Source organism: Pristis pectinata, chromosome 26 (assembly GCF_009764475.1).
Source record: "Pristis pectinata isolate sPriPec2 chromosome 26, sPriPec2.1.pri, whole genome shotgun sequence".
NCBI lineage: Eukaryota > Metazoa > Chordata > Chondrichthyes > Rhinopristiformes > Pristidae > Pristis > Pristis pectinata.
Genome location: NC_067430.1, coordinates 2443270 through 2468230, shown reverse-complemented (window position 1 = coordinate 2468230; position 24961 = coordinate 2443270). Strand labels below are relative to the sequence as shown.

Sequence of the window (24961 nt, the reverse complement as noted above, 5' to 3'; positions counted from 1 at the left end):
AGAGAGAGTAATTACAAAATCCAAATGTTCCACGATGGAACCCAAACGACACTTCAGTGTTTACTCGGTAGTGACTTCCTCACCCCGAAAAGCATCTGAATCGTGGTCGTCCACTCACAAATACCTGTTTCCTTCTACAGGTCAGCAACAAAGTGAACTCCGCCGGATTACTTCCAATTTCCATACATGGATTTCAGTGGCAGACACAGTTATTGTTTCTCATCCATTGATAGAGAAAACTAGCAGGCTGGTGTCTCTCTCCCTTCTCTCTCTCTCTCTCCTTTCTTCTTCTTCAACAACGTCATTACGCCCTTTATCTTCTATTGACGTAAGCACACCCCACACACAAATACACACACACACTCTCTATCTTAAAGGGACATTCACTGAGTCCGTAACAGCATCAATAAGGCAGTTGCAGGTTATGAAGAAATAGTTTGTGGCAGGTTCAACGTTTGTGTTTGGGGCAGGCTCAAAGGGTTGAATCCCCATCTCTTGCCCTGGTTTTCCTGGTACAGCAATGTGGTATGGGACGCATGCATCAAGTGCTCCAGAGATCTACCATCTATTTTTCCACATTTGGATCCAGGTCCCCTGAACACTGCTGTTCACAAGCTCAGCAGGTGTTTTGGAACAACTTTTTCTACAGAGAGGACCCTTCAGATTCCTTACAACTTCAGCAAACTATTCATTGAGTTTTAGATGTATCTGTTCCTTAATTTCAGTTGGGGTTGCAAACTATTTCATCCATTTGGAGGCTGTGCAGTTTCTTGATCAATATGTTTGCTTTGATGTCGTGAAGTTGATATAAATTGGATTTGCCAATGGAAGAATGCCTGGGTCTGACTGAAGTAATACTGCTCAGTATTTAGGAACTCATCCAGGAAATATTCTTACTACTGCAACCTTGTTGAAGTCCAAGGATCCCTGAAGGTGGCAGCACAGGCAGATAAGGTGGTGAAGAAGGCATACGGGATAGCCAGAACACAGGCTATAACAGCAGGGAGATGATGGTACAACTTCATAAGACGTTGGAGAAACAAAGGACTGCAGATGCTGGAATCTAGATGAAAAACATGATGCTGGAGGAACTCAGCAGGCCAGGCAGCATCCGTGGAGAAAAGCAGGCGGTCAATGTTCTGGGTCAGGACTCTTCTTCAGGACTGAAGATCAGAAAAGGGGAAGCCCAATATGTAGGAGGGAAAAGCAGAGCAGTGATAGGTGGACAAAAAAGGGGAGGCAGGGTGGGCACAAGGTGGTGATAGGTAGATGCAGGTAAGCGACAGTGATAGGCAGGTGTGGGGGAAGAGGGGAGAGCAGATCCACCGGGGGATGCGTCAAAGGTGAGGAGGAAAAAAGGGGGGTAGAGAAAAGAGAGATAAGCGAGGAAAAGGAGAAATGAAGAGGCATGGTTGGGGGTGGTTGTGGGGAGGGGGGTGTGGGGAGGGGTGTGGGGATTACTGTAAGTGGGAGAATTCAATGTTTGTGCTGTTAGGCTGCAAGGTTCCCAGATGGAAAATGAGGTGCTGTTCCTCCAGTTTGCGCTTGGAATTCTCCTGGCAGTGGAGGAGGCCGAGGACTGACATATCAGTGATGGAGTGGGAGGGGAATTTGAAGTGACTGGCAATAGGGAGATGCAGATAGGGGTTACGGACAGAGCGCAGGTGTTCTGCTGAACAGTCACCTAGTCTGTGTTTGGTCCTGCCAGCGTAGAGGCCACACTTGGAGGTCACACAAGAGGTGGCACCAATGAGAGCCACCTTTTGCACGCGTGCGAGACTTGACAGTTTCATAAATTTTGCCACAAGTTTTCACCCTGTTCACTTGGACTGTCTCTGACACCTCTCTCTCCTTCCTCGATCTTTCCATTTCCATCTCAGGAGATTCTTTATCCACTGACATCTTCCATAGACCCACTGACACCCACAACTACCTCGATTACAGCTCCTCCCGCCCTGTCTCCTGCAAGGATGCTATCCCTTTTTCTCAATGTCTCCGCCTTCGCCGCATCTGTTCCCACGATGAGGTTTTCCACTCCAGGACATCCGAGATGTCCAACTTCTTTACTAACCATGGCTTCCCCCCGACTGTGGTCGAGAGAGCTCACACCCATATCGCTACCATTTCCCGCACCTCTGCTCTCATCCCCACCCCTCCCAGACCCAACAGGGATAGGGTTCCCCTTGTTCTCATATTTCATCCCACCAGCCTACATATCCAACACATTATTCTCCGCAACTTCCGCCATCTCCAACGGGACCTCACCACCAAGCATATCTTCTGCTCCCCACCTCTTTCTGCCTTTCGCAGGGACTGCTCTCTCCGCGACTGCCTCATTCACTCCTCCTCCCCCACCCATCCCGCTCCCACCCCGGGAACTTTCCACTGCCTCCGCCATAGGTGCAACACCTGCCCCTACACCACCTCTATCACCTCCATCCAGGGACCCAAACAGTCCTTTCAGGTGAGACAGAGATTTACCTGCACTTCCTTTAATATCATCTACTGCATTCGGTGCTCCAAGTGTGGCCTCCTCTACATTGGTGAGACCAAACGCAGACTAGGTGACCATTTTGCAGAACACCTGCGCTCTGTCCGTAACTGCGATCTGCATCTCCCCGTTGCCAGTCACTTCAACTTCCCCCCCCCCCCCCCCCCCCCCACACACTATCACTGATATGTCAGTCCTCGGTCTCCTCCACTGCCAGGAGAATTCCAAGCGCCAACTGGAGGAACAGCACCTCATTTTCTGTCTTGGAACCTTGCAGCCTAACAGCATGAACACTGAATTCTCCCACTTACAGTAATCCCCACACCCCCACCAGGCCTCTTCTTTTCTTCCCTTTCCCAGCCTCTCTCTCTTTTTTCTACCCCCCTTTTTTCCTCCTTACTTTTGACCCCTCCCCCGGTGGATCTGCTCTCCCCTCCTCCCCTGCACCTGCCCATCACCATCTCTTACCTGCATCTACCTATCACCACCTTGCGTCCACCCTGCCTCCCCTCTTTTGTCCACCTATCCTGCTCTGCTTTTCCCTCCTATATATTGGGCTTCCCCTTTTCCTATCTTCAGTCCTGAAGAAGGGGCCTGACCCGAAACGCTGACCGCCTGCTTTTCTCCACGGATGCTGCCCGGCCTGCTGAGTTCCTCCAGCATCATCGTGTTTCTCATAAAACATTGGTTCAGCCACAGCTGGGTGTATTGTGTGAAGTTCTGTTTGTCACACTACGAAAGGGATGTGATCATGCGGGAGACGGTGCAGAGGAGATTCACCAGGGTGTTGGCTGGGATAGAGTGATTCAGTTATAGGGCAAAGAGAGACCAGATACGAAGAAATTATTCCCCAAAGTAGAGAGGGCACAGACTTATGGACAAGAGGTTGAAACAGGATGTGAGAAGAATTCTTTGTACCAGAGAATGGATGGAATCTGAAACACACTGCCTGAGGAGGTGGAGACAGACATTCTCACAGCATTTAAGAAGTATCTGAATGAGCACTTGAATCACCAAGGCATAACAGGCTATGAACCAAGTGATGGCATTAGTATAGATAGATATTTGATGTTTGGTGTGGAAATGCTGGGCGGAAGGGCCTGTTTTTGTACTGAATGACACTGTGACTGTGTGACTTCAACACGTCTAGTTGGAAGGCGAGAAAGGGTACCATGAGCTTACACTGGATTTCCTTGGATTCAATGGTTACTTGTAAATGGTTAATTAGTTCTTTGGTTACTTTTTTCTAATTGCATACTAGTTATAGCAATTTACTAAAATTATTATTGGTGATATTCTCTAGTTATTATTGAAAACTGTACAAAATTATTGTTGCAAAACAACAAGATGCAAGTTTAATTTGGTTTACTCAACCAACATTTCCTGTACTTATTTACAAAACAAGTGTGTTGAAATATTGTTTTCCTGAAGTCTTTGTTTAATTCCAGGTATTTATAACCATTACCATACTCTGCCCCAACAGTAAGTATTGCCAATAGTATTTTAACATTTACAAACTTTTGTTATGAATTCAGATTATTTTTCAAATGGTAATTAACTGAATTACTTGCTTTTAGATTATGTTGCTGGATTGCACAGTGAGTATATCTCTTCCTTTCTAAATATTGAAAACTTTAATGTTTTAACTAAATAATGACGACAAGATCAAAGCTTTTTAAAGCTTCATCCAGTATGTTCTAAAACTATATTAATCAACAAAAATTACAACAGAGGAACAAAATGGTCCTTCTGAAGCACTTACGATGAATTTTGAACATTAACTGGTCTTCCATTCTCTGGACCTGCCTGGCCCCTGAACTTAAACTGTCCAGTGGCTCCAATGACACATCCTGGGATGAGTTGATAATTTACAAAGATGGAATCTCTCCCCACTGCTCAACTGCATTGTCAATTCCTCAGATAATGACATTTACAGCAAGATTTGGACAAGGTTGATAAGTGGCAGATTAACCCTTCCACCAAACAAGTGCCAGTTATTAACCAGCTCCAACAGAAAAATAAAACAGAGCTGTCTTCGCCAAAAGTTCATTGCTGAGTTCTCTACCCTGGACAGAGTGGGTCACCTTCTGACACCTCAAACACCTCTGATCACAAGGTTTAAGGAGGTCATGCAGTGGGATATTCACTACTCGCTGGTATAGGTGCACTAACAGCCATGCTTACACAGCTCAACACCCTCTGTAGTTCAATATCTTCCTCTTCCTCATCAGCATCATGAAGCCACCACCAGTCAGATCTGCAGGATGCATTGTAATAACCCATTATGTTTAAACTGACAACACCTCACTTGTGTTGAGGAAGCAGAGCAGAGGCAGCATGGGCTCCAACTGTCCACAATCTACATCAACCATTTGGCCAAGAGGAGCAAATGTTTCCAAGTTTTCTGAAAAAAAAATCTAGGTGGGATTCTAAGATTTAAAGAAGTTATAAGGTATATGAAAATCTGAAATAAAAATAGAAAATGCTAGAAACTCTCAGCAGATCAGGCAACATCCATGGAAAGAAAACCAGTCTGAAGCCTGAAATGGACTGAGGTAGAGGGTAGGCAATGATCTTGAAGAATGGTGGAGCAGGTTCCAAGGGCCAGATGGCTGACTGATGCCCCTGATTCTTGCATTCTCATGTTGTGTTGTTAAATATGTTTTAGAAGTCTTCAACCCCAGCTGTTAGCTCATTATAAAGGCCTGTCGTTATTGGATTTATCTTTGTCCCCTCTCCTGAATTAAGGGGAAACATTCTCCTGTGCTCTGGAAGACCTTGTACTAAAGGATGTTTGGGTGATTATGGCTAGTAGTTCTGCAATTTCTACCATTCACCCTTTAACAACCGAGAACACAACTCAAATGAACTAGTGACAGAATAATCAGTCTTTCTCGTATCTCCTCTATCAATTGTGAGTCCCTCATAATTACCTCCTTTATGCTAACAATGGCAGCAACATTTTTCAAGGGCAAAGACCTTTTTTAATCCCTCAACCACCTGCTCCACCTCCATTAGACAGTTGGTCCATTCTGATACCAAACCATCCCACTCTTTCTCTTATTACTCAATACCCATAATGTGACAGTGGAAGATTTTGACGGTGCAGTTTTATAATAATTGTTGAAGACAAACAGTAACTTGTCTAAGAACCATTTAAGTGTCCTGCCGGGCCTGGTATCCAGACTGGAACAGGACAAATTGACACAAGGAGGTCCAAGAAACAGTGACATGAATTTGGGAGACAGTGACACATTCTGGGACTGGGGATGAGCTGGTTATTCACAAAGCTGGAGGCTTACGGAAGAGAGAGATGATGATGGTAGATGTGAAGGGGTCAGGAGAAGCTCCCAAACTGAGAGGAAACAGTCACCAACATCAGCCATCATGGGACAGGAAGAGAAAAGGAAAGTTACCGTCAGATCAGTGAACAGGCTGGAGGGAGCAGGGGTCGGGTCCCACCTACAAGCTAATGTGATACATTCTGATATGAAATATTGCTGCATGTAAGTTTTGTTCAACAAATTCAGCAGATGAGTTCCAGCAGAATGTCTGATCATTACTGATGTTCTTCTCGATTCTCATCATCAGTCTCCACCTGCAAAACCGAGTGGTTTGACCGCGATAACCCATCAGGACAGGGAGATTACGAAGACCTTAACAATCTACGAAATGAATTTCCCAACCACATATGCACTCATCCAGTCGCCTGTGAGGTGGAAACAACATCAGGGGTCCCAGCCTCACAGACTGGAGAGAACATTCGTAGGTACGTAATAAAGCAGGTTGTATTGTTACACTGATGATATTTCATTCCAAAGAGCACCAATACTTTCATCAACTGCTGTTTCACACCTTCCTGCACTGTGCTCAACAGGTGCAACGTTTCTACTGGATTCATTTGTGTAAACAACGAGCAAAGTGATGGGAGGTGTGAAGATTACAGAATACGATTCACCTGCCCTCAATCTTTTTGTAAGTTGAGACAATTGTAAATGTTGATTTCAGAACATAAGCTTCAGAAGCAGGGTGGGCAGTCGGCCTCTGCCATTGACACTGGTCACTGCTGATCTTTCTCACTGCCACCCTCTGATTATTGCTGGATTTGCTGATTCCCTTATTGTCCAAAAATCTCGTTACCGACACCTTGAACACTCGTCCTTCGTAGATAATCGCTCCAGATTGAGAATGACTTTCCTGCACTCCGGTTCTGTGGGCCCTGAGGTAACTGGTGAGACTGATGTGGGAAGTGAAGTCCCTTCCACAGATGGTCGGGTGATGGGTGACATTTATTAATTCTGAATATTGTTCAAATTATAATTAAATGAATTGCTTTGTTTCTGTTTTCAGGTGCTGTTACTACACCTCCAGGTGAGTAGATCCTTCCATTCTATCTGGTGCAAATTTGGCTACGATATCAATAGTGTTTAAAACTTATAGCAGTGTGTTTTAAAATCTGCTTCAAGTTCATCAACTAAAAACAATGCAATAACATAATGACAATAGGGTTGGCAGTCCTTTGCTTCTGAAACAATTACGATGCATTTACATCATTAACTGGTCTTTCCTTCTCTGGATCTGTCTGGCCCAAAAATTGAAACTGTCCAGTGGGCTCCCACGCTGGTCCCTTCCCCTATCGTCAGCTCCAAGTGGTCAACATATGTTAACTGCTGTTTAAATGCACCATCAGGGGACTCACATGCAATCATGTGGAACATGCTTCATGCCGGAGTATTTACTGAAGTCCCTGTGTGAGGGATGAATAACGATAAGGATCACAAGACTAAGGAGCAGAAGTAGGCCATTCGGCCCATCGAATCTGCTCCGCCACTTCACCATGAACTAAAGTATTCTCCCATCTAGCCCCAGTTCCCGGCCTTTTCCCCATATCCCTTGATACCCTGACTAGTTAGATACCTATCAATCTCTTCCTTAAATACCCCCAATGATCGGGCCTCCACAACTGTATGTGGTAAAGAATTCCATAAATCCACGACCCTCTGCCTAAAGAAATTTTTCCTCATTTCTATTTTAAATGGGTACCCTCTAGTCCTAAAACTGTGCCCTCTAGTCCTGGACTCACCCACCAAGGGAAACAACTTAGCCACATCTACTCTGTCCAGTCCTTTCAACATTCAAAATGTTTCTATGAGGTCCCCTCTCATTCTTCTGTACTCCAATGAATACAGTCCAAGAGCTGACAAACGCTTCTCATATGTAAGCCCTTGTATTCTGGGAATCATCCTTGTAAATCTTCTCTGAACCCTCTCCAACATCAGTACATCCTTTCTAAGGTAAAGGGGCCAAAATTGCACAGAGTATTCCAAATGAGGCCTCACCAGTGCCCATAGAGCCTCATCAACACCTCCTTACTTTTATACGCTATTCCTGTTGAGATGAATGCCAACATAGCATTCGCTTTCCTTACTGCTGATCCAACCTGGTTGTTAACCTTTAGTGTATCCTGCACGAGGACCCCCAAGTCCCTTTGCACTTCTGAATTTTGAATTTTCTCCCCATCCAGATAATAATCTGCCCGTTTATTTCTTCTTCCAAAGTGTACAACCACACATTTCTCAACATTGGATCTCATCTGCCATTTCCTTGCCCACTCTCCTAAACTGTCCCAGTCTCTCTGCAACCTTCCTATTTCTTCAATACTCCCTACTCCTCCTTGGTGTCATCTGCAAACCTAGCCACAAAACCATTTAATCCATAATCTAAATCATCGATATACAGTGTAAAAAGAAGCGGCCCCAACGCCGACCCCTATGGAACACCACTGGTAACCGGCAACCAACCAGAACAGGATCCCTTTATTCCCACCCTTTGCTTTCTGCCTATCAGCCAATGCTCCACCCATTCTAATATCTTGCCTGTAATTCCATGGGCTCTCATCTTATAAAGCAGCCTCTTAAGCAGCACCATGTCGAAGGCCTTTTGAAAATCTAAATACACAACATCCACAGCCTCTCCCTTGTCCATCTTACTTGAGATTTCCTCAAAAAATTCCAATAGGTTGGTCAGGCAGGATCTTCCCTTCATGAAACCATGCTGGCTTGGACCTATCTTGTCATGCACCTTAGGTATTCCATAACCTCGTCTTTGAGGATTGACTCCAATAACTTTCCAACCACTGATGTCAACTAATAGGCCTGTAATTTTCTTTTTGCTGCCTCCCTCCTTTCTTAAACAGCAGAACTACATTTGCGACCTTCCAGTCCTCCAGAACCATGCCGGAGTCTATTGATGCCTGGAAAATCATTTCCAATGCTTCCACAATCTCTAAAGCCACCACATTCAGAACCCGTGGGTGCACTTCATCCAGTCCGGGAGACTTATCTGTCCTTAGTCCATTTAGCTTCCCAAGCACCTTCTCTCTCGTAATCTTGACTGTACTCAATTCTATTCCCTGAGTCCCCTGACTATCAGGTATACTGCTGATGTCCTCCACAGTGAAGACTGATGCAAAATACTCATTTAGTTCCTCTGCCATCTCTTTGTTATCCATTATAGTTTTTCCAGCATCATTTTCTGTCTGTCCTATGTCCACCCGTGACTCTCTTTTACTCTTCATATATTTAAAAAAAATCTTAGTATACTTTTGTATGTTATTTGCCAACTTCCTTTCATAATTCATCTTTTCCTTCCGAATGAAATTCTTAGTTGCTTTCTGTAAGTTTCCCAGTCCTCTGTTTTCCCACTAATTTTTGCTTCCTTGTATGCCCTCCCTTTTACCTTTATTTTAGCCTTAACCTCTCTCGTTAGCCACATTTGTGCCATTTTTCCATTCAAAATTTCCTTTTTCTTGGAATATACTTATCCTGCACTTTCCTCATTTCTTGGAGAAATTTCATCCATTTCTGCTCTGCCGTCCCTCCATCTAGCTTACTTTTCCGATCAATTTGGGCCAGTTCCTCTCTCATGCCACTGAAATTTCCTTTGTTCCACTGAAATATTGACACACCTAATATCTGCTTCTCCTTTTCAAATGTGAAACTGAACCCAACCATATTATATCACTACTTCCCAAGGGTTCCTTTACCTTTGGTTCCCTAATCACCTCAGGTTCATTACACAGTACCCAATCCAAGACAACCGATCCCCTGGTGGGCTCATCATCAAGCTGCTCCAAAAAGCCATCCCGTAGGCATTCAAGTAACTCTCCCTCCTGAGATCCAGTACCTTCCTGACTTTCCCAATCCACTTTCACGTTAAAATCCATCATAATTATCTTGACATTGTCTTTCTGACACACTTTTTCAATTTCCAGCTGTAACTTGTAGTCCACATCCTGGCTGCTGTTTGGGAGCCTGTATATAACTGCGATTGGGCTCCTTTTACCCTTGCCATTTCTTAACTCAACCCATAAGGATTCCATCTCTTCTGATCCTATGTCTTTTCTTTCCAGTGATTTAATATCCCAAAACATTCCAAATCCAAGGAGTTCAGGAAGTTCAGGCGACCACCGGCACCACAGTCAAAACTGAGATCAGGATGAATCGAACAGATGAAGTGCTCATCCTCTTGCATCAACAACCTGGCAGAGATGGCACTGAGGGCAGTCACATGAGGCAACATCACACAACAGGCTTATTGGCACATTTTTTCAATGGCCTGTACTGCACATTGGCTGAGCTGTTGTCCACTCTCATCTCAGTCTCCCCAACCTTGGGGAAAAGACCATGACTGTCCACTTGATCCATACCCCTCATGATTTTATAAACTTCAATGAGGTCACCTCTTACTTACCAGCACTCCAAGAATAAAGACCCAATTCCCGTAAAGTGAGAGTCGAAGATGTTAAGGGTTCTCTTTACCATAATTGTGTTGAAAGCATTGCAGAAAAGATTCTATTTCTCACAAACAGTAACTTGTCTAAGAACAATTTAAGTGTCCTGCCAGGCCTGGTAACCGGATTGGAACAGGACAAATTGACACAAGGAGGTGCAGGAAACATTGACATTGATCAACTTAAAAGACCGCTACACAATAACAAAATGGTCGACAGTCCTTTCCTTCTGAAGCCATTATCATACATTTCAATCATTAAATGGTCTTTTGTTCTCTGGATCTGTCTGGCCTGGGAATTGAAACTGTCCAGTGGGCTCCCATGCTGTTCCCTTCCCCTATAGCCAGCTCCAAGTGGTCATCATTGATTGATTGCAGTTTAAATGCATCATTAGGCCGGGATAATACCTGATTGGAGGAGGAGATATTTATAGAAGGAGGTCCAGGACACAAAGGCATGAATTTGGGAGACAGTGACAATTCTGAGACCGGGGATGAGCTGGTAATTGACAAAGCTGGAGGTTTATGGAGGAGAGGGTGGATGACGGCAGATGTGAAGGGCTCAGGACCAGTTCTGGAGCTGAGAGGAAACAGTCACCAACATCAGCCATCATGGGACAGGAAGAGAAAAGGAAAGTTACCGTCAGATCAGTGAACAGGCTGGAGGGTGCAGGGGTCGGGTCCCACCTACAAGTTTATGTGATACATTCTGATATGAAATATGGCTGAATGTAAGTTTGCACAACAAATTCAGCAGATGAGTTCCACCAGAATGTGTGATGATTTTTGATGTACTTCTCGATTCTCATCATCAGTCTCCACCTGCAAAACTGAGTGGTTTGACCGCGATAACCCATCAGGACAGGGAGATTACGAAGACCTTAACAATCTACGAAATGAATTTCCCAACCGCATATGCACTCATCCAGTCGCCTGTGAGGTGGAAACAACATCAGGGGTCCCAGCCTCACAGACTGGAGAGAACATTCGTGGGTAAGTAACAAAGCCGGTCGTGTTGTTTCACAGATATTATTTCATTCCAAAGAGCACCAATACTTTGATCAACTGCTGTTTCACACCTTCCTGCACTGTGCTCAACAGGTGCAATGTTTCTGATGGATTCTTTTGTGTAAACAACGAGCAAAGTGATGGGAGGTGTGAAGATTACAGAATACGATTCACCTGCCCTCAATCTTTTTGTAAGTATGAGACAATTGTAGACATTGATTTCAGAACATAAACTTTGGAAGCAGGGGTGGGCAGTCAGCTGATTTAATGTGTTCATAGCCGATCATTCACGTTGCCACCCTCTCACGATCGCTGGATTTGCTGATTCCCTTATTACCCAATAATCTCGTCACCCCAACACTGAACACTCCTCCTTTGACAGTCCTTTGCAATCGAGAATGACTTGCCTCCACTCCGATTTTTGTGGCTCGTTAGGTGATTTCTGAAAATGATGTGGGAAGCGAAGCACCTTCCACAGATGGGCCGGGTGTTGGGTCATATTTATTCACTGTGAACAGTTTTCAAAATATAAGTAACTCAATTGCTTTGTTTCTGCTTTTAGGTGCTGTCACTACACCTCCTGGTGAGTAGATCCTTCACTATTATAAATAATGCAAACTTTGCCTAACGTACAAAAGTGCTACCGAACTGACATTTGCTTCTCTGGCACTGTCTAGCCTGTCACTTGAAACTGTCCAGTTGGCTCCCATGCTGTTCCATCCCCTATCGCCAGCTCCAAGTGGTCATCGTTGATGAACTGCTATTTAAATGCATCATTAGGAAGGAATGATACCTGATTGGAGGAGGAGGTATTTATAGCAGGCAGTCCAGTAAACAAAGACATGAATTTGGGAGACAGTCACAATTCTGAGACCAGGGATGAGCTGGTAATTGACAAAGCTGGAGGTTTATGGAGGAGAGGGTGGATGATGGCAGATGTGAAGGGGTCAGGACCAGTTCTGGAGCTGAGAGGAAACAGTCACCAACATCAGCCATCATGGGACAGAAAGAGAAAAGGAAAGTGACCGTCAGATCAGTGAACAGGCTGGAGGGAGCAGGGGTTGGGTCCCATCTACAAGTTTATGTGATACATTCTGATATGAAATATTGCTGCATGTAAGTTTTGTTCAACAAATTCAGCGGATGAGTTCCAGCAGAATGTCTGATCATTATTGACGTACTTCTCGATTCTCATCATCAGTCTCCACCTGCAAAACTGAGTGGTTTGACCGCGATAACCCATCAGGACAGGGAGATTACGAAGACCTTAACAATCTACGAAATGAATTTCCCAACCGCATATGCACTCATCCAGTCGCCTGTGAGGTGGAAACAACATCAGGGGTCCCAACCTCACAGACTGGAGAGAACATTCGTAGGTACGTAATAAAGCAGGTCGTATTGTTACGCTGATAATATTTCATTCCAAGGTGCACCAATACTTTGATCAACTGCTGTTTCACACCTTCCTGCACTGTGCTCAACAGGTGCAACGTTTCTGATGGATTCTTTTGTGTAAACAACGAGCAAAGTGATGGGAGGTGTGAAGATTACAGAATACGATTCACCTGCCCTCAATCTTTTTGTAAGTATGGGACAATTGTAGACATTGATTTCAGAACATAAGCTTTGGAAGCAGGGGTGGACAGTCAGCTGACTGAATGTGTTCATAGCCGATCATTCACGTTGCCACCCTCTCACGATCACTGGGCTTGCTGATTCCCTTATTTGCCAAAAATCTCATCACCCCAACACTGAACACTCCTCCTTTGACAGTCCTTTGGGATCAAGAATGACTTGCCTCCACTCTGATTTTTGTGACTCGTGAGGGGACTTCTGAAAATGATGTGGGAAGCGAAGTACCTTCCACAGATGGGCCGGGTGTTGGGTCATATTTATTCACTGTGAACAATTTTCAAAATATAAGTAACTCAATTGCTTTGTTTCTGCTTTTAGGTGCTGTCACTACACCTCCTGGTGAGTAGATCCTTCGCTATTATAAATAGTGCAAACTTTGCCTGCAATACAAAAGCTCTATCGAGCTTCACTGTGTGTGCTTTTAGATCTGATTCACGTTAATCAACTTAAAAGACCGCTACAATACAATAACAAAATGGTTGGCAGTCCTTTCCTTCTGAAGCCATTATCATACATTTAGATCATTAAATAGTCTTTCGTTCTCTGGATCTGTCTGGCCTGGGAATTGAAACTGTCCAGTGGGCTCCCATGCTGTTCCCTTCCCCTATAGCCAGCTCCAAGTGGTCGTCATTGATTGACTGCAGTTTAAATGCATCATTAGGCAGGGATAATACCTGATTGGAGGAGGATGTATTTACAGAAAGAGGTCCAGGACACAAAGGCATGAATTTGGGAGACAGTGACAATTCTGAGACCGGGGATGAGCTGGTAATTGACAAAGCTGGAGGGTTATGGAGGAGAGGGTGGATGACGACAGATGTGAAGGGGTCAGGACCAGTTCTGGAGCTGAGAGGAAACAGTCACCAACATCAGCCATCATGGGACAGGAAGAGAAAAGGAAAGTGACCGTCAGATCAGTGAACAGGGTGGAGGGAGCAGGACTCAGGTCCCACGTACATGTTTACATGATACAGTCTGATACGATTGACTGCTCTTTAAATGGAACATCGCTGGACCTGTGTGCAAACATGTAGAACATTCTCCATGCAGGAATACTTACTGAGGTCCCTGTGGGTGGGATAGATGATGGTTAGGATCCCAAAACATTTAAATTCCAAAGATTTAAGGAAGTTCAGGAGACCACCAGCACCACAGTCAAAACCATGTTGAGGAGGAATCAGCCAGATGAAGTGCTCATCCTCTTGCATCAACAACCTGGCAGAGATGGCACTGAGGTCAGTCACAGGAGGCAACAATAACCAACAACCTTATGCTCAACAACCTTATTTTCTCAATGGCCTCCACTGTACACTGGCTCAACTGTTGTCCACTGGTTTGGTCCTGAATCTGGCTCCATTGCAAAGTGAGCAATGGGGTCCTCTGCTTACCTCCATTATAAATTCCTCTGATAATGAAGTTTTCGGCAAGATTTGGACAATTACCAAGGCTGGGAGGACAAGACACAGATTAACCTTTCACCAAAGAAGTGCCAGTTAATGATCACCACAATGACAAACGAAGTCCAGCCATCTTCACCAGGTGTCCAGGGGATTTATCCTGGCCAAGTGCTGCACCAACAACATCTATGTAGCACTTGCTTCAGGAGCTGAGCTGAGGCTGGGTTCCCTGGACAGAATGGGTCACCTTCTGACTACTCAATCACACTCCTCCGATCGCAAGGTTCAAGGAGGTCGTGGAGTGGGATATTCACTACGTGCTGTTATGGGTGCACTAACAACCATGATCACACAGCTGACACCTGACTGGTATAGCTTAAAGGTTAGAGTGTGATTAGGGAGGTGGATGTTAAGGAAGCTTTTATGGGTTTTAGACAAGCTGACAGGCTGAGAACAAGGCAGGCAGGATAAAATTCAGAAAATGGGAAGGCATCCACATCAGTGCACAAAACAGAACAGTAGAGTATTTATTGATTGGTGACTGATTGGGAAATGCTGCTGTTCACAGGGATCTGGGTATTCTTGGGCACAAGGCACTGAAAGCTAACATGCATCTGCAGCAATTAGGGAGGCAAATGGTCCATTGCTCTTTAAGGCAAGAGGATTTAAATAAAGATGTCTTCTTGTACTTACTGGGGCCGTGGTGAGACCTGGAGTGTTGTGTGCAGTTTTGGTCTTCTTATCAATGAAAAATTGCTGTTTTTAATTCCCTGTCCCTGTCCCTGAGGACTCTCAGATTCCATGCAGAATAAATATTGTTGTGTTTCGGTTATGTTCAGGGAAGTGAGCTTTGCTTGGTGACTGGAGTTTCAGTGGGGCAGCATTTAGGGAACAGCGATCAGAACTTCCTCAGATCTGGGATAGTTATGGATGACGATACGGATGAGGGGAAGACTGGACCTCGGGAGAAAGAGCTAAAATGGGGAAAGGCTAATTCCAACAGTGTGATGCAGGAGCTGGGGAGAGTAGATTTGGAGTAGCTGTTACTGCATTAGTCCACATCCGACATGTGGGAGTCATTTAAAGGCCAGCTGATCAGAACTCAGGACCCACACATTCCTGTGAGGAACAAAGACAAGAATGGCAAGTTTCTGAATCCTTGGATGACGGGAGATGTTATAAATTTAGTCAACAAGCAAAAAGAAGTGGATGTAAGGCATAGGAAGCTGAAATCAGACAGGGCTTTTGCGGAATATAAAGCAAGCTGGAAAGAACCTTAACAGGGAATCAGGAGAGCAAAAATGGCCATGAAATATCCTTAGGGAGAAGTATTAAGGTAAATCTTAAGGCATTTAATGCACATATAACAAACAAGAGGATAGCTGGAGAGAAGGTAGGACTACTCAAGGACAAAGGAGGGAATTTACAGACTGGAGCCAGATCAGGTAGGTGAGGGACTAAATGAGTAATTTGCCTCAATATTCACCAAAGAGAAGGACATGGAGCTCAGGGAGGGACATGTTGATATTCTAGTGCACGTGAATATCAAGAATGAGGAGGATTTAATTACTTTCAGTGTAATCAGTCATTTTGGTATCTCCTCTCTCAATGATGAGACCCTCATAATCACACCTTTAACTGTAACCATGGAAACAACATCTTTCAAGGGAAAAGACCTCCTTTAGTAACTCAGCCACCTGCTCCAATGCCAGAGACATTGGGTCCATTGTGGTACCAAACTCGCCCACAACTTATCACCCATTTCCTTTACATGTGCCGCTGGCAGATTTGTGGGTTCCCTTTAACATCAATTGAAGGCAAAGCAGGATAGGCAACACTTGTCACAAGTGGTGACTTGTTTAAGAGCCATTTAAGTATTCAGGCAGAGACGTTACCTGATTGGAGCAAGAGGTAATTATAGAAGGATGTCCAGGAAACATAGAAATGAATTTGGGAGACAGTGACACATTCTGGGACTTGGGATGAGCTGGTAATGTGCAAAGCTGGAGGTTTATGGAGGAGAGAGTGGATGACCGCAGATGTGAAGGGGTCAGGACAGGTTCTGGAGCTGAGGGGAAACAGTCACCAACATCAGCCATCAAGGGACAGGAAGAGAAAAGGGAAGTGACCATCAGATCAGTGAAGGGGGTGGAGGCATTGTTCAGATTTTCAGTGGGAGAGCATTTTGGGAACAGTGATCACAACTCCCTCAGATTTGGGAGTTATGGATGACGGTAGGGAGAAGGGGAAGGTGGACCTCGGGAGAAAGTGGCAAATTGGGGAAAGTATGAGGCAGGAGCTGGGGAGAGTAGGTTTGGAGTAGGGGTATTGGGTTAGTCCATATCTGACATGTGGGAGTCACTCAAAGGTCAGCTGGTCAGAACTCCGGCCCAACATGTTCCTGTGAGGAACAGAGAAAAGAATGGCAAGTTTCCGGATCCTTGGATGATGGGAGATGTTGTAAATTTAGTCAACATGTCCCATGTACAAGTTTATGTGATACAATCTAATACTAAATATTGCTGCATGTAAGTTGACTGGTGAGACTAATGTCAGAAGCAAAGACCCTTCCACAGATGGGCTGGGTGATGGGTGACATTTATTCACTGTGAATAGTTTGCAAATTGTAATTAACTGAATTGTTTTGTTTCTGTTTTTAGGTGCTGTCACTATACCTCCTGGTGAGTAGATCCTTCCCATTCTAAATAGTGCAAACTTTGACTACAATACAAAAGCTCTATTAAGCTTCATACAGTGTTTTAAAATCTGCCTGATGTTAATTAACTTAAAACACAGCTACAACACAGCAACAATATGGTTGGAAGACTTTTTCCTTCTGAAACAATTATGATGCATTTACATCATTAACTGGTCTTTCCTTCTCTGGATCTGTCTGACCCAGGAATTGAAACTGTCCAGTGGGCTCCCATGCTGGTCCCTTCCCCTATCGCCAGCTCCAAGTGGTCAACTCAGATTAACTGCTGTTTAAATGGGAAGGCATCCACATCAGTGCACAAAACAGAAAAGCATAGTATTTGTTGATTGATGACTGATCCTTGAGGACTCTCAGGTTTCATTCAGAATAAATATTGTTAGGTTTCAGTTATGTTAAGGGAAGTAAGGGAATTGAGCCTAGCTAGGTGTTCAGATTTTCAGTGGGAGAGCATTTTGGGAACAGTGATCACAACTCCCTCAGATTTGGGAGTTATGGATGACGGTGGGGAGAAGGGGAAGATGGACCTCGGGAGAAAGTGGCAAATTGGGGAAAGTATGAGGCAGGAGCTGGGGAGAGTAGGTTTGGAGTAGGGGTATTGGGTTAGTCCATATCTGACGTGGGAGTCACTCAAAGGTCAGCTGGTCAGAACTCCGGCCCAACATGTTCCCGTGAGGAACAGAGAAAAGAATGGCAAGTTTCCGGATCCTTGGATGATGGGAGATGTTGTAAATTTAGTCAAAAAGCAAAAAGAAGCAAATGTAAGGTTCAGGAAGCTGAAATCAGATAGGGCTCTTGTGGAATATAAAGGAAAGAGGAAAGAACCATAGAACCATACAGCACAAAACAGGCCCTTCGGCCCACCATGCTGTGCCGTCCATCAGACCACCCTCACACTACCTAACCCCTTCCTCCCGCATATCCCTCTATCTCACGTTCCTCCATATGCCTATCCAACAAGCTCTTGAACCTGTTCAATGTATCTGCCTCCACCACCACCCCAGGCAGTGCATTCCATGCACCAACCACTCTCTGGGTGAAAAACCTCCCTCTGACATCTCCCCGAACCTCCCACCCATAACCTTAAAGCCATGACCTCTCGTCTTGAGCATTGGTGCCCTGGGAAGGAGACGCTGACTGTCTACTCTATCTATTCCTCTATCAATAAGATTGATTAAGGAAAATCCTAAGGAATTTTATGCTTACATTAAAAACAACAAGGTACGAGAGAGGGAGTAGGTCCACTCGAGAACAACATTGATTTCAGAACATAAGCTTCAGAAGCAGGGTGGGCAGTCGGCCTCTGCCATTGACACTGGTCACTGCTGATCTTTCTCACTGCCACCCTCTGATTATCGCTGGATTTGCTGATTCCTTTATTGTCCAAAAATCTCATCACCGCCACCTTGAACACTCCTCCTTCATTGATAATCACTCCAGATTGAGAATGACTTGCCTGCACTCCGGTTTTATGGGCCCTAAGGTAACTGGTGAGACCAATGTGGGAAGTGAAGACCCTTCCACAGATGGGGTGGGTGATAGGTGACATTTATTCAATGTGAATAGATTTCAAATTATAATTAACAGAATTGTTTGGTTTCTGCTTTTAGGTGCTGTTACTGCACCTCCTGGTGAGTAGATCCTTCTCTTCCCATTCTAAATGGTACAAACCTTGACTACAATATCAAAACTCTTTTAAGCTTCATCCAGTGCATCTTAAGATCCGCTTCACGTTAATCAACTTAAAGAACTGCTACAGCACAATAACGATTTGGTTGGCAGTCCTTTCCTTCTGAAGCAATTACAATGCAGTTAGATCACTAAATGGTCTTTTATTCTCTGGATCTGTCTGACCCAGGAATTGAAACGGTCCAGTGGGCTCCCATGCTGGTCCCTTCTCCTACCACAAGCACCAAGTGGTCAACTTAGATTGACTGTTGTTTAAAGGCAAGAACGAGGGACCTACATGCAACCACATAGAACATGCTTTATGCATGATTATTTACTGAAGTCCCTGTTGAAGGCACACATAATAGTTAGGATCCCAAAACATTCCAATTCTGTGGAGTTCAGGAAGTTCAGGAGACCACCAGCACCACAGTCAAAGCTGAGTTCAGGATGAATCGAACAGATGAAGTGCTCATCCTCTTGAATCAACAATCTGGCAGAAGTATCACTGAGGGCAGTCACATAAGTCTGATTGGAGCAAGAGGAATTGATACAAGGAGGTCCAGGAAACATTGTCATGAATTTGGGAGACAGTGACACATTCTGCGACTAGAAATATCACTGAGGGCAGTCACATAAGTCTGATTGGAGCAAGAGGAATTGATACAAGGAGGTCCAGGAAACATTGTCATGAATTTGGGAGACAGTGACACATTCTGCGACTTGGGATGAGCTGGTAATTTGCAAAGCTGGAGGGTTATGGAGGAGAGGGTGGATGATGGCAGATGTGAAGGGGTCAGGAGAAGTTCTGGAGCTGAGAGGCAACAGTAACCAACAACAGCCATCATGGGACAGGAAGAGGAAAGGAAAGAGACTGTCAGATCAGTGAACAGCGTGGAGGGAGCATGACTACATTCTGATATAAAATGTTGCTGCATGTAAATTTGCTCAACAAAGTCAGCAGATGAGTTCCACCAGGTTGTGTGCTCATTATTAATATACTTTTGTTTCTCATCATCAGTCTCTACCTGCAAAACCAGGTGGTTTAACCATGATAACCCATCAGGACAAGGAGATTACGAAGATCTCACCAATCTACGAAATCAATTTCCTGACCACATCTGCACTCATCCAATCGCCTGTGAGGTGGAGACAACATCAGGGGTCCCAGCCTCACAGACTGGAGAGAACATTCGTAGGTACATAACAAAGCCAGTCATGTTGTTTCACTGATACTATTTCATTCATTATTTCATTCATGCTGAGCATGATAGTTTGATCAACTTTTTTATCACACCTTCCTGCACTGTGGTCAACAGGTGCACCGTTTCTACTGGATTCTTCTGTGTAAACAACGAGCAAAGTGATGGGAGGTGTGAAGATTACAGAATACGATTCACCTGCCCTCAATCATTTTGTAAGTTGAGACAATTGTAAATGTTGATTTGAGAACATAAACTATAGCAGCAGGTGGCCATTCATGTAAGAATTGGGAAGGAATTCTTTCCTCAGAGAATGGTGAACCCATGGAATTCTGCATCCAAGAGGATGGTACCTTCTCAGTCACTGTGTGCATTCAGGACAGAGATTGATAAGATTTTTCAAAATTAACGGAATCAATGCATACTGTGTTTGTGGAGCTGAAGTAAAAGGCTGGCTGTGATCTTATTGATGGCAGAACAGAATGCAGGGCTAAATACTCACCTTGCTTCCAGTTTTTATGCTCCCACTGCAGCCACCTTTGCTGGGTCTTTTCTAATAATGGGAAAGTGTGAAGTTACGCGCTCTGATAAGAGGAATCAAAAGACATTGTTATCTAAATGAAGAGAGACTGCAAATGAGTGAAGTACAGAGGGATCTAGGTGTTCCAGCACATGAATTACGAAAAGTTAGTGGGCAGGTGTAGTAAGTAGCTAAGAAGGCAAATGGCATATTTGCCTTTATTGTGAAGGGATTGGTGTTTAGAGATGGGGAATTTCTATTATGATTGTACAGGGTGTTGATGAAGCCACACCTGGAGTATTGCACAATCTTGGTCCAATTTCTTAAGAAAGAATTGCTGCTGAAAACTGAATGTAGATGAACTGCAAGTGGTCACCCAATCTACTTTTGGTTTCTCCAGTGAGGAGGAGACCACATTGTGATCACTGAATGTAGTGCACTGGACTGGAAGAAGTACACCTGGAAAGACTGTTGAGGTCTTCAGATGGTGGGAAGGGAAGAGGTGAAAAGGAAGTGCTGCATCACCTGCGGTTGCAAGGGAAAGGGCCATAGGAAAGTGGGTGGTTGGTGGATCACGGAGTTGTGAAGGGAAGAAGGAAGACCATGGCTTTGTCACTACCATTGTCGACAAAGCTCTTGATTGCATCTCATCTATTTCTTGTGCTTCTGCCCTCAACCCCACTCCTCTGGGATGGAACAAGGATCGTTTCCCTGGTCCTCACCTTCCACTTCACCGATCTCTTCTTCACAATTACCTGGTCTACTCTTCCTGTGGAACTTTCCCTTGTAACTGCAGGCAATGCAACACTTGTTCTTTCATCTCTTCACTTCTTCCAATTTGACATACTCTATTTGGTGTTCACAATGTGGTCTCCTCTACAGTGGAAAAACCACTTGCTTTGCAGAGCAATTTGTTCAGTCTGCAGGGGCAACTCTGAGCTTCCTGTTGCCTGCATCTTGATTTCTCCATCCCTCTCCCAATCTGAGCCATCAGTCCGTGGCCTCCAGTACAATGTTACAATGAGGCCCAATGCAGGTTTGAAGAACAGCACCTCACCTTCTGTCTGGGCACATTGCAGCCTTCTGGACTTAATAATGAATTCTACAGGTAAGAAGATTTCTCCATCTGCATCAATCGTCCATCAATGATCTTAGTTCACCTTGAATTTTTTCTCCTTTCTTTCTTTTCCTCTCTGGGAGTGGAGGGCATGCCCATACTGACCTGCCTGGTGTGGATTACTGCTCTGAATTTTGCAATCTTTTCTCATTCTTTAACTGCTTACATTCACTTATTGACCAAATAACCTTGTTTACAGCTATCAAAGACATCCCCCACATATACCCTCTTAGTACCTGACAGGCTTCTTGTGTCTCCTCCCAGTTCTGACCAAGGGTCGCGGACTTGAAACAGGCCTCTGTTCCTCTTCCCCAAAAGCGGCTGACCTGCTGACTATTTCCAGCATTTTCTCCTTTTATTCTGGCAAATGTCTATCTCGTGACTTTTCACTTGGGAAACTGCCATCACTGGCAAAGGCAGCAGTTAATGGTCATCTCTACATGCCCTTGGGGAAGTATTAGTGAACCACTTCATGGACCGCTGTAGGCAATACAGTGTAAGAGTCATTCCACTAAGTGGCTAGGCACAACATTGTAGGATTCAAGATCTGTGATAGATTGTAATGTCAGCATAGTATGTAATTTGGAGATTATCTTGAGTGTGGTGGTGATCCCACATACCTAATACCCTTGTCCCACTTAGTGTAGAGGCTGTGGGTTGTGGGACTCTATTGAAGAAACCTCAATAAGTTGCTTCAAGAACTTCTTTCAGGTACAGCACCCTGCAGCCACAGGGCAGTATATATTCACCTACATACTAGGGACAGCTTACAGTAACCACTTAACCTACCAATTTACCAATCAGTTGGAAGATGGTCTTGAATTTGAGGACTTTTTATATGTTCTGCTGTGACACAATGGTAATTCGTCAAGGCTTCTTTCACAGAATGCTTCAAACCCAACTCCTCAAACACCTAGAAGGAAAAGGCAAGAGGATGCATAGGAATGATTACCCTGCATGTCACACACTAAACAATCTTGTACAACTATCAGTATTCCTTCATTGTCCCAAGGTCAAAATCTGAATCTCCCTCCCCAAGAGCATGCTGAAAATATCTTTATGACATCAATTTCTACTGCGAAGGTGGCAGCACACTGGCACTGTGGAATCACTTCCTCACAGTGCAATAGAACTGGGTTCAATCCTGACCTTGGATGTTGTCTGTCCACAGTCTGCACGTTCTCCCTGTGACCACATGAGAATCCTGTGGATGGTTTGGCTTCCTCCCACATCCCAAAGAAATGTGGGCTGGTAGGTTAATTGACCACTGTAAGTTGTCCCTAGTCTGGTAGGTGAGTGGTAAGAAGAGTTGATAAGAAAGTGGGGAGAACAAAAGATGGGATTGATGTTGGATTACTGTAAATGTTTGGTTGATGATCGGTGTGGAGTCAGTGGGACAAAGGGTCTGTTTTTGTGCTGTCTCTCTCTCTGACTCTATGATACCTCAGGCAAGTAGAAAAGAAATCTGATCATTTAAGGATGTAGGAAACAGTATTTTATCTAAATAAAGTAAACCACACAATTCCAAGTTTAGAGTATTCACAATTCTTTGTTCATAATCTATTTCTTCCATACATCAGGCAACTGCAAAACTCAGTGGTTTGACCGCGATGATCCAACAGGAATTGGCGATTATGAAACTCTCATGAATCTCCGGAATGAAAATCCAGGCCTTATCTGCTCGAATCCAGTTCACTGTGAAGTGGAGACACTATCAGGAATTCCAGCCTCAAGCACTGGAGACATTGTTTCTAAGTAAAAATTGATCCCTACCACTATATTTCAAAGCTGTGGGATAGAAATTCATCCTTGGTCACTGCTAAGTGGATACTGAAGGACGGGACACTCCTACTGTTAGTGAGGCCATTGGAACCAAGTATCAGGAGGGGGTTCCACAGGTGTTCATATTTTAGCACTTACTCAACACTGCTGACCAAAGACAAATTTCCATCTCTGCACCCTTCTTCCTCTTAATATGGATTGTTTTATCCATCGCATGGTTATAAGAATGACTATTTATTAGCTTTAAAATCTCCTATTTTATATACAACAGCTGCAGCGTTATTTCAGGATTTGTTTGTGTCAACGCAGAGCAAACAGACGGAAGCTGTGAAGATTATAGAATACAATTCATGTGCCCAGAATCATTCTGTAAGTATTAGACATGCGTACGTGTTGCTTTATGGACATCACCTCCAATCAGAGCTCTTGGTTTGCTTTCTGTTGAGTATGATAGTTCCAGCTGCTTGTCCACTGTTTCCTACCAAGGACCTCCAAGGGTACAACAGATCAAATACTTTCTGACTGCATCACTGAATGATCGAAACACAGGACAAGGAGGTCATGCTATTTCAAAAGACTGAAATTGCAAGCCCAATATTTACATTTATGAGTGATAACTTATCCTAGTATACCATGAGACACTTGTGAACATTACAATAATGCAATAATACAACACAGTGGCCTCATCTTCAGGTTCCACAGGCTCCTCATTAAATGGGTAAAGCTGGAGCTTTGATCCTCTGTACAGTTTATTGCTCAAAGCTTTAATCCTCATCATGGTGCAAACCTATTTCCATTTATTAAAGTAAGTCAAAAACTACAGATGCTCAAAATTGGAAGTAAAAGCAAGACATTCTGGAGAAGTCAGACAAAGGGCTCCCAGACCCAAAACATGATCTCTGTTTCCCTTCCCACAGACGCGGCCTGACCTGCTGACTATTTTCTTTTTATTCTACCTATTATCTTCCCTCCTGACTTTTCTTATTTTCACTTGGGAAACTGCTATCACTGAAAAGGGCAGCATTGAATGGCCATCTCTACGTGCCCTTGTGGAAGTATTAATGAGCTACATCTTGGGCCACCATAGGCAATATAGAACCATAGAACAATACAGCACAATACAGGCCCTTCGGCCCACCATGTTGTGTCGACCTTCAAACCACACCTAAACCTATCTAACCCCTTCCTCCCACATATCCCTCTACCTTAAATTCCTCCATATGCATATCTAACAATCTCTTGAACTTGACCAACGTATCAGCCTCCACCACCACCCCAGGCAGCACATTCCATGCAATAACCACTCTCTGGGTGCAAAACCTCCCTCTGACATCTCCCTTGAACTTCCCACCCATTACCTTAAAGCCATGCCCTCTTGTATTGAGCATTGGTGTCCTGCTAAAGAGGCGCTGGCTGTCCACTCTATCAATTCCTCTTAAAATTTTGTATACCTCTATCATGTCTTCCCTCATCCTCCTTCTCTCCAATGAGTAAAGCCCTAGCTCCTTTAGTCTCTCCTCATAATCCACACTCTCTAATCCAGGCAGTATCCTGGTAAATCTCCTCTGCACCCTTTCCAATGCCTCCACATCCTTCCTATAATGAGGCGACCAAAACTGGACACAGTACTCTAA

The 24961-nt window shown here is 44.3% G+C and overlaps 1 protein-coding gene across 1 annotated transcript in view; it reads left to right on the top strand.

Annotated features, from left to right (window-relative positions):
• Positions 1-24961, top strand: part of LOC127583413 (uncharacterized) — a 44496-nt gene that overhangs the window by 5856 nt on the left and 13679 nt on the right. The window contains exons 3-16 of the mRNA XM_052039376.1: positions 3940-3973; positions 4069-4089; positions 6083-6260; positions 6369-6466; positions 11853-11873; positions 12492-12669; positions 12778-12875; positions 13247-13267; positions 16986-17006; positions 18649-18669; positions 19728-19905; positions 20026-20123; positions 23126-23300; positions 23599-23696. Of these exons, the coding sequence (XP_051895336.1) occupies positions 3940-3973; positions 4069-4089; positions 6083-6260; positions 6369-6466; positions 11853-11873; positions 12492-12669; positions 12778-12875; positions 13247-13267; positions 16986-17006; positions 18649-18669; positions 19728-19905; positions 20026-20123; positions 23126-23300; positions 23599-23696 (1240 nt within the window). The remainder of the gene's footprint in view (positions 1-3939; positions 3974-4068; positions 4090-6082; positions 6261-6368; positions 6467-11852; positions 11874-12491; positions 12670-12777; positions 12876-13246; positions 13268-16985; positions 17007-18648; positions 18670-19727; positions 19906-20025; positions 20124-23125; positions 23301-23598; positions 23697-24961) is intronic.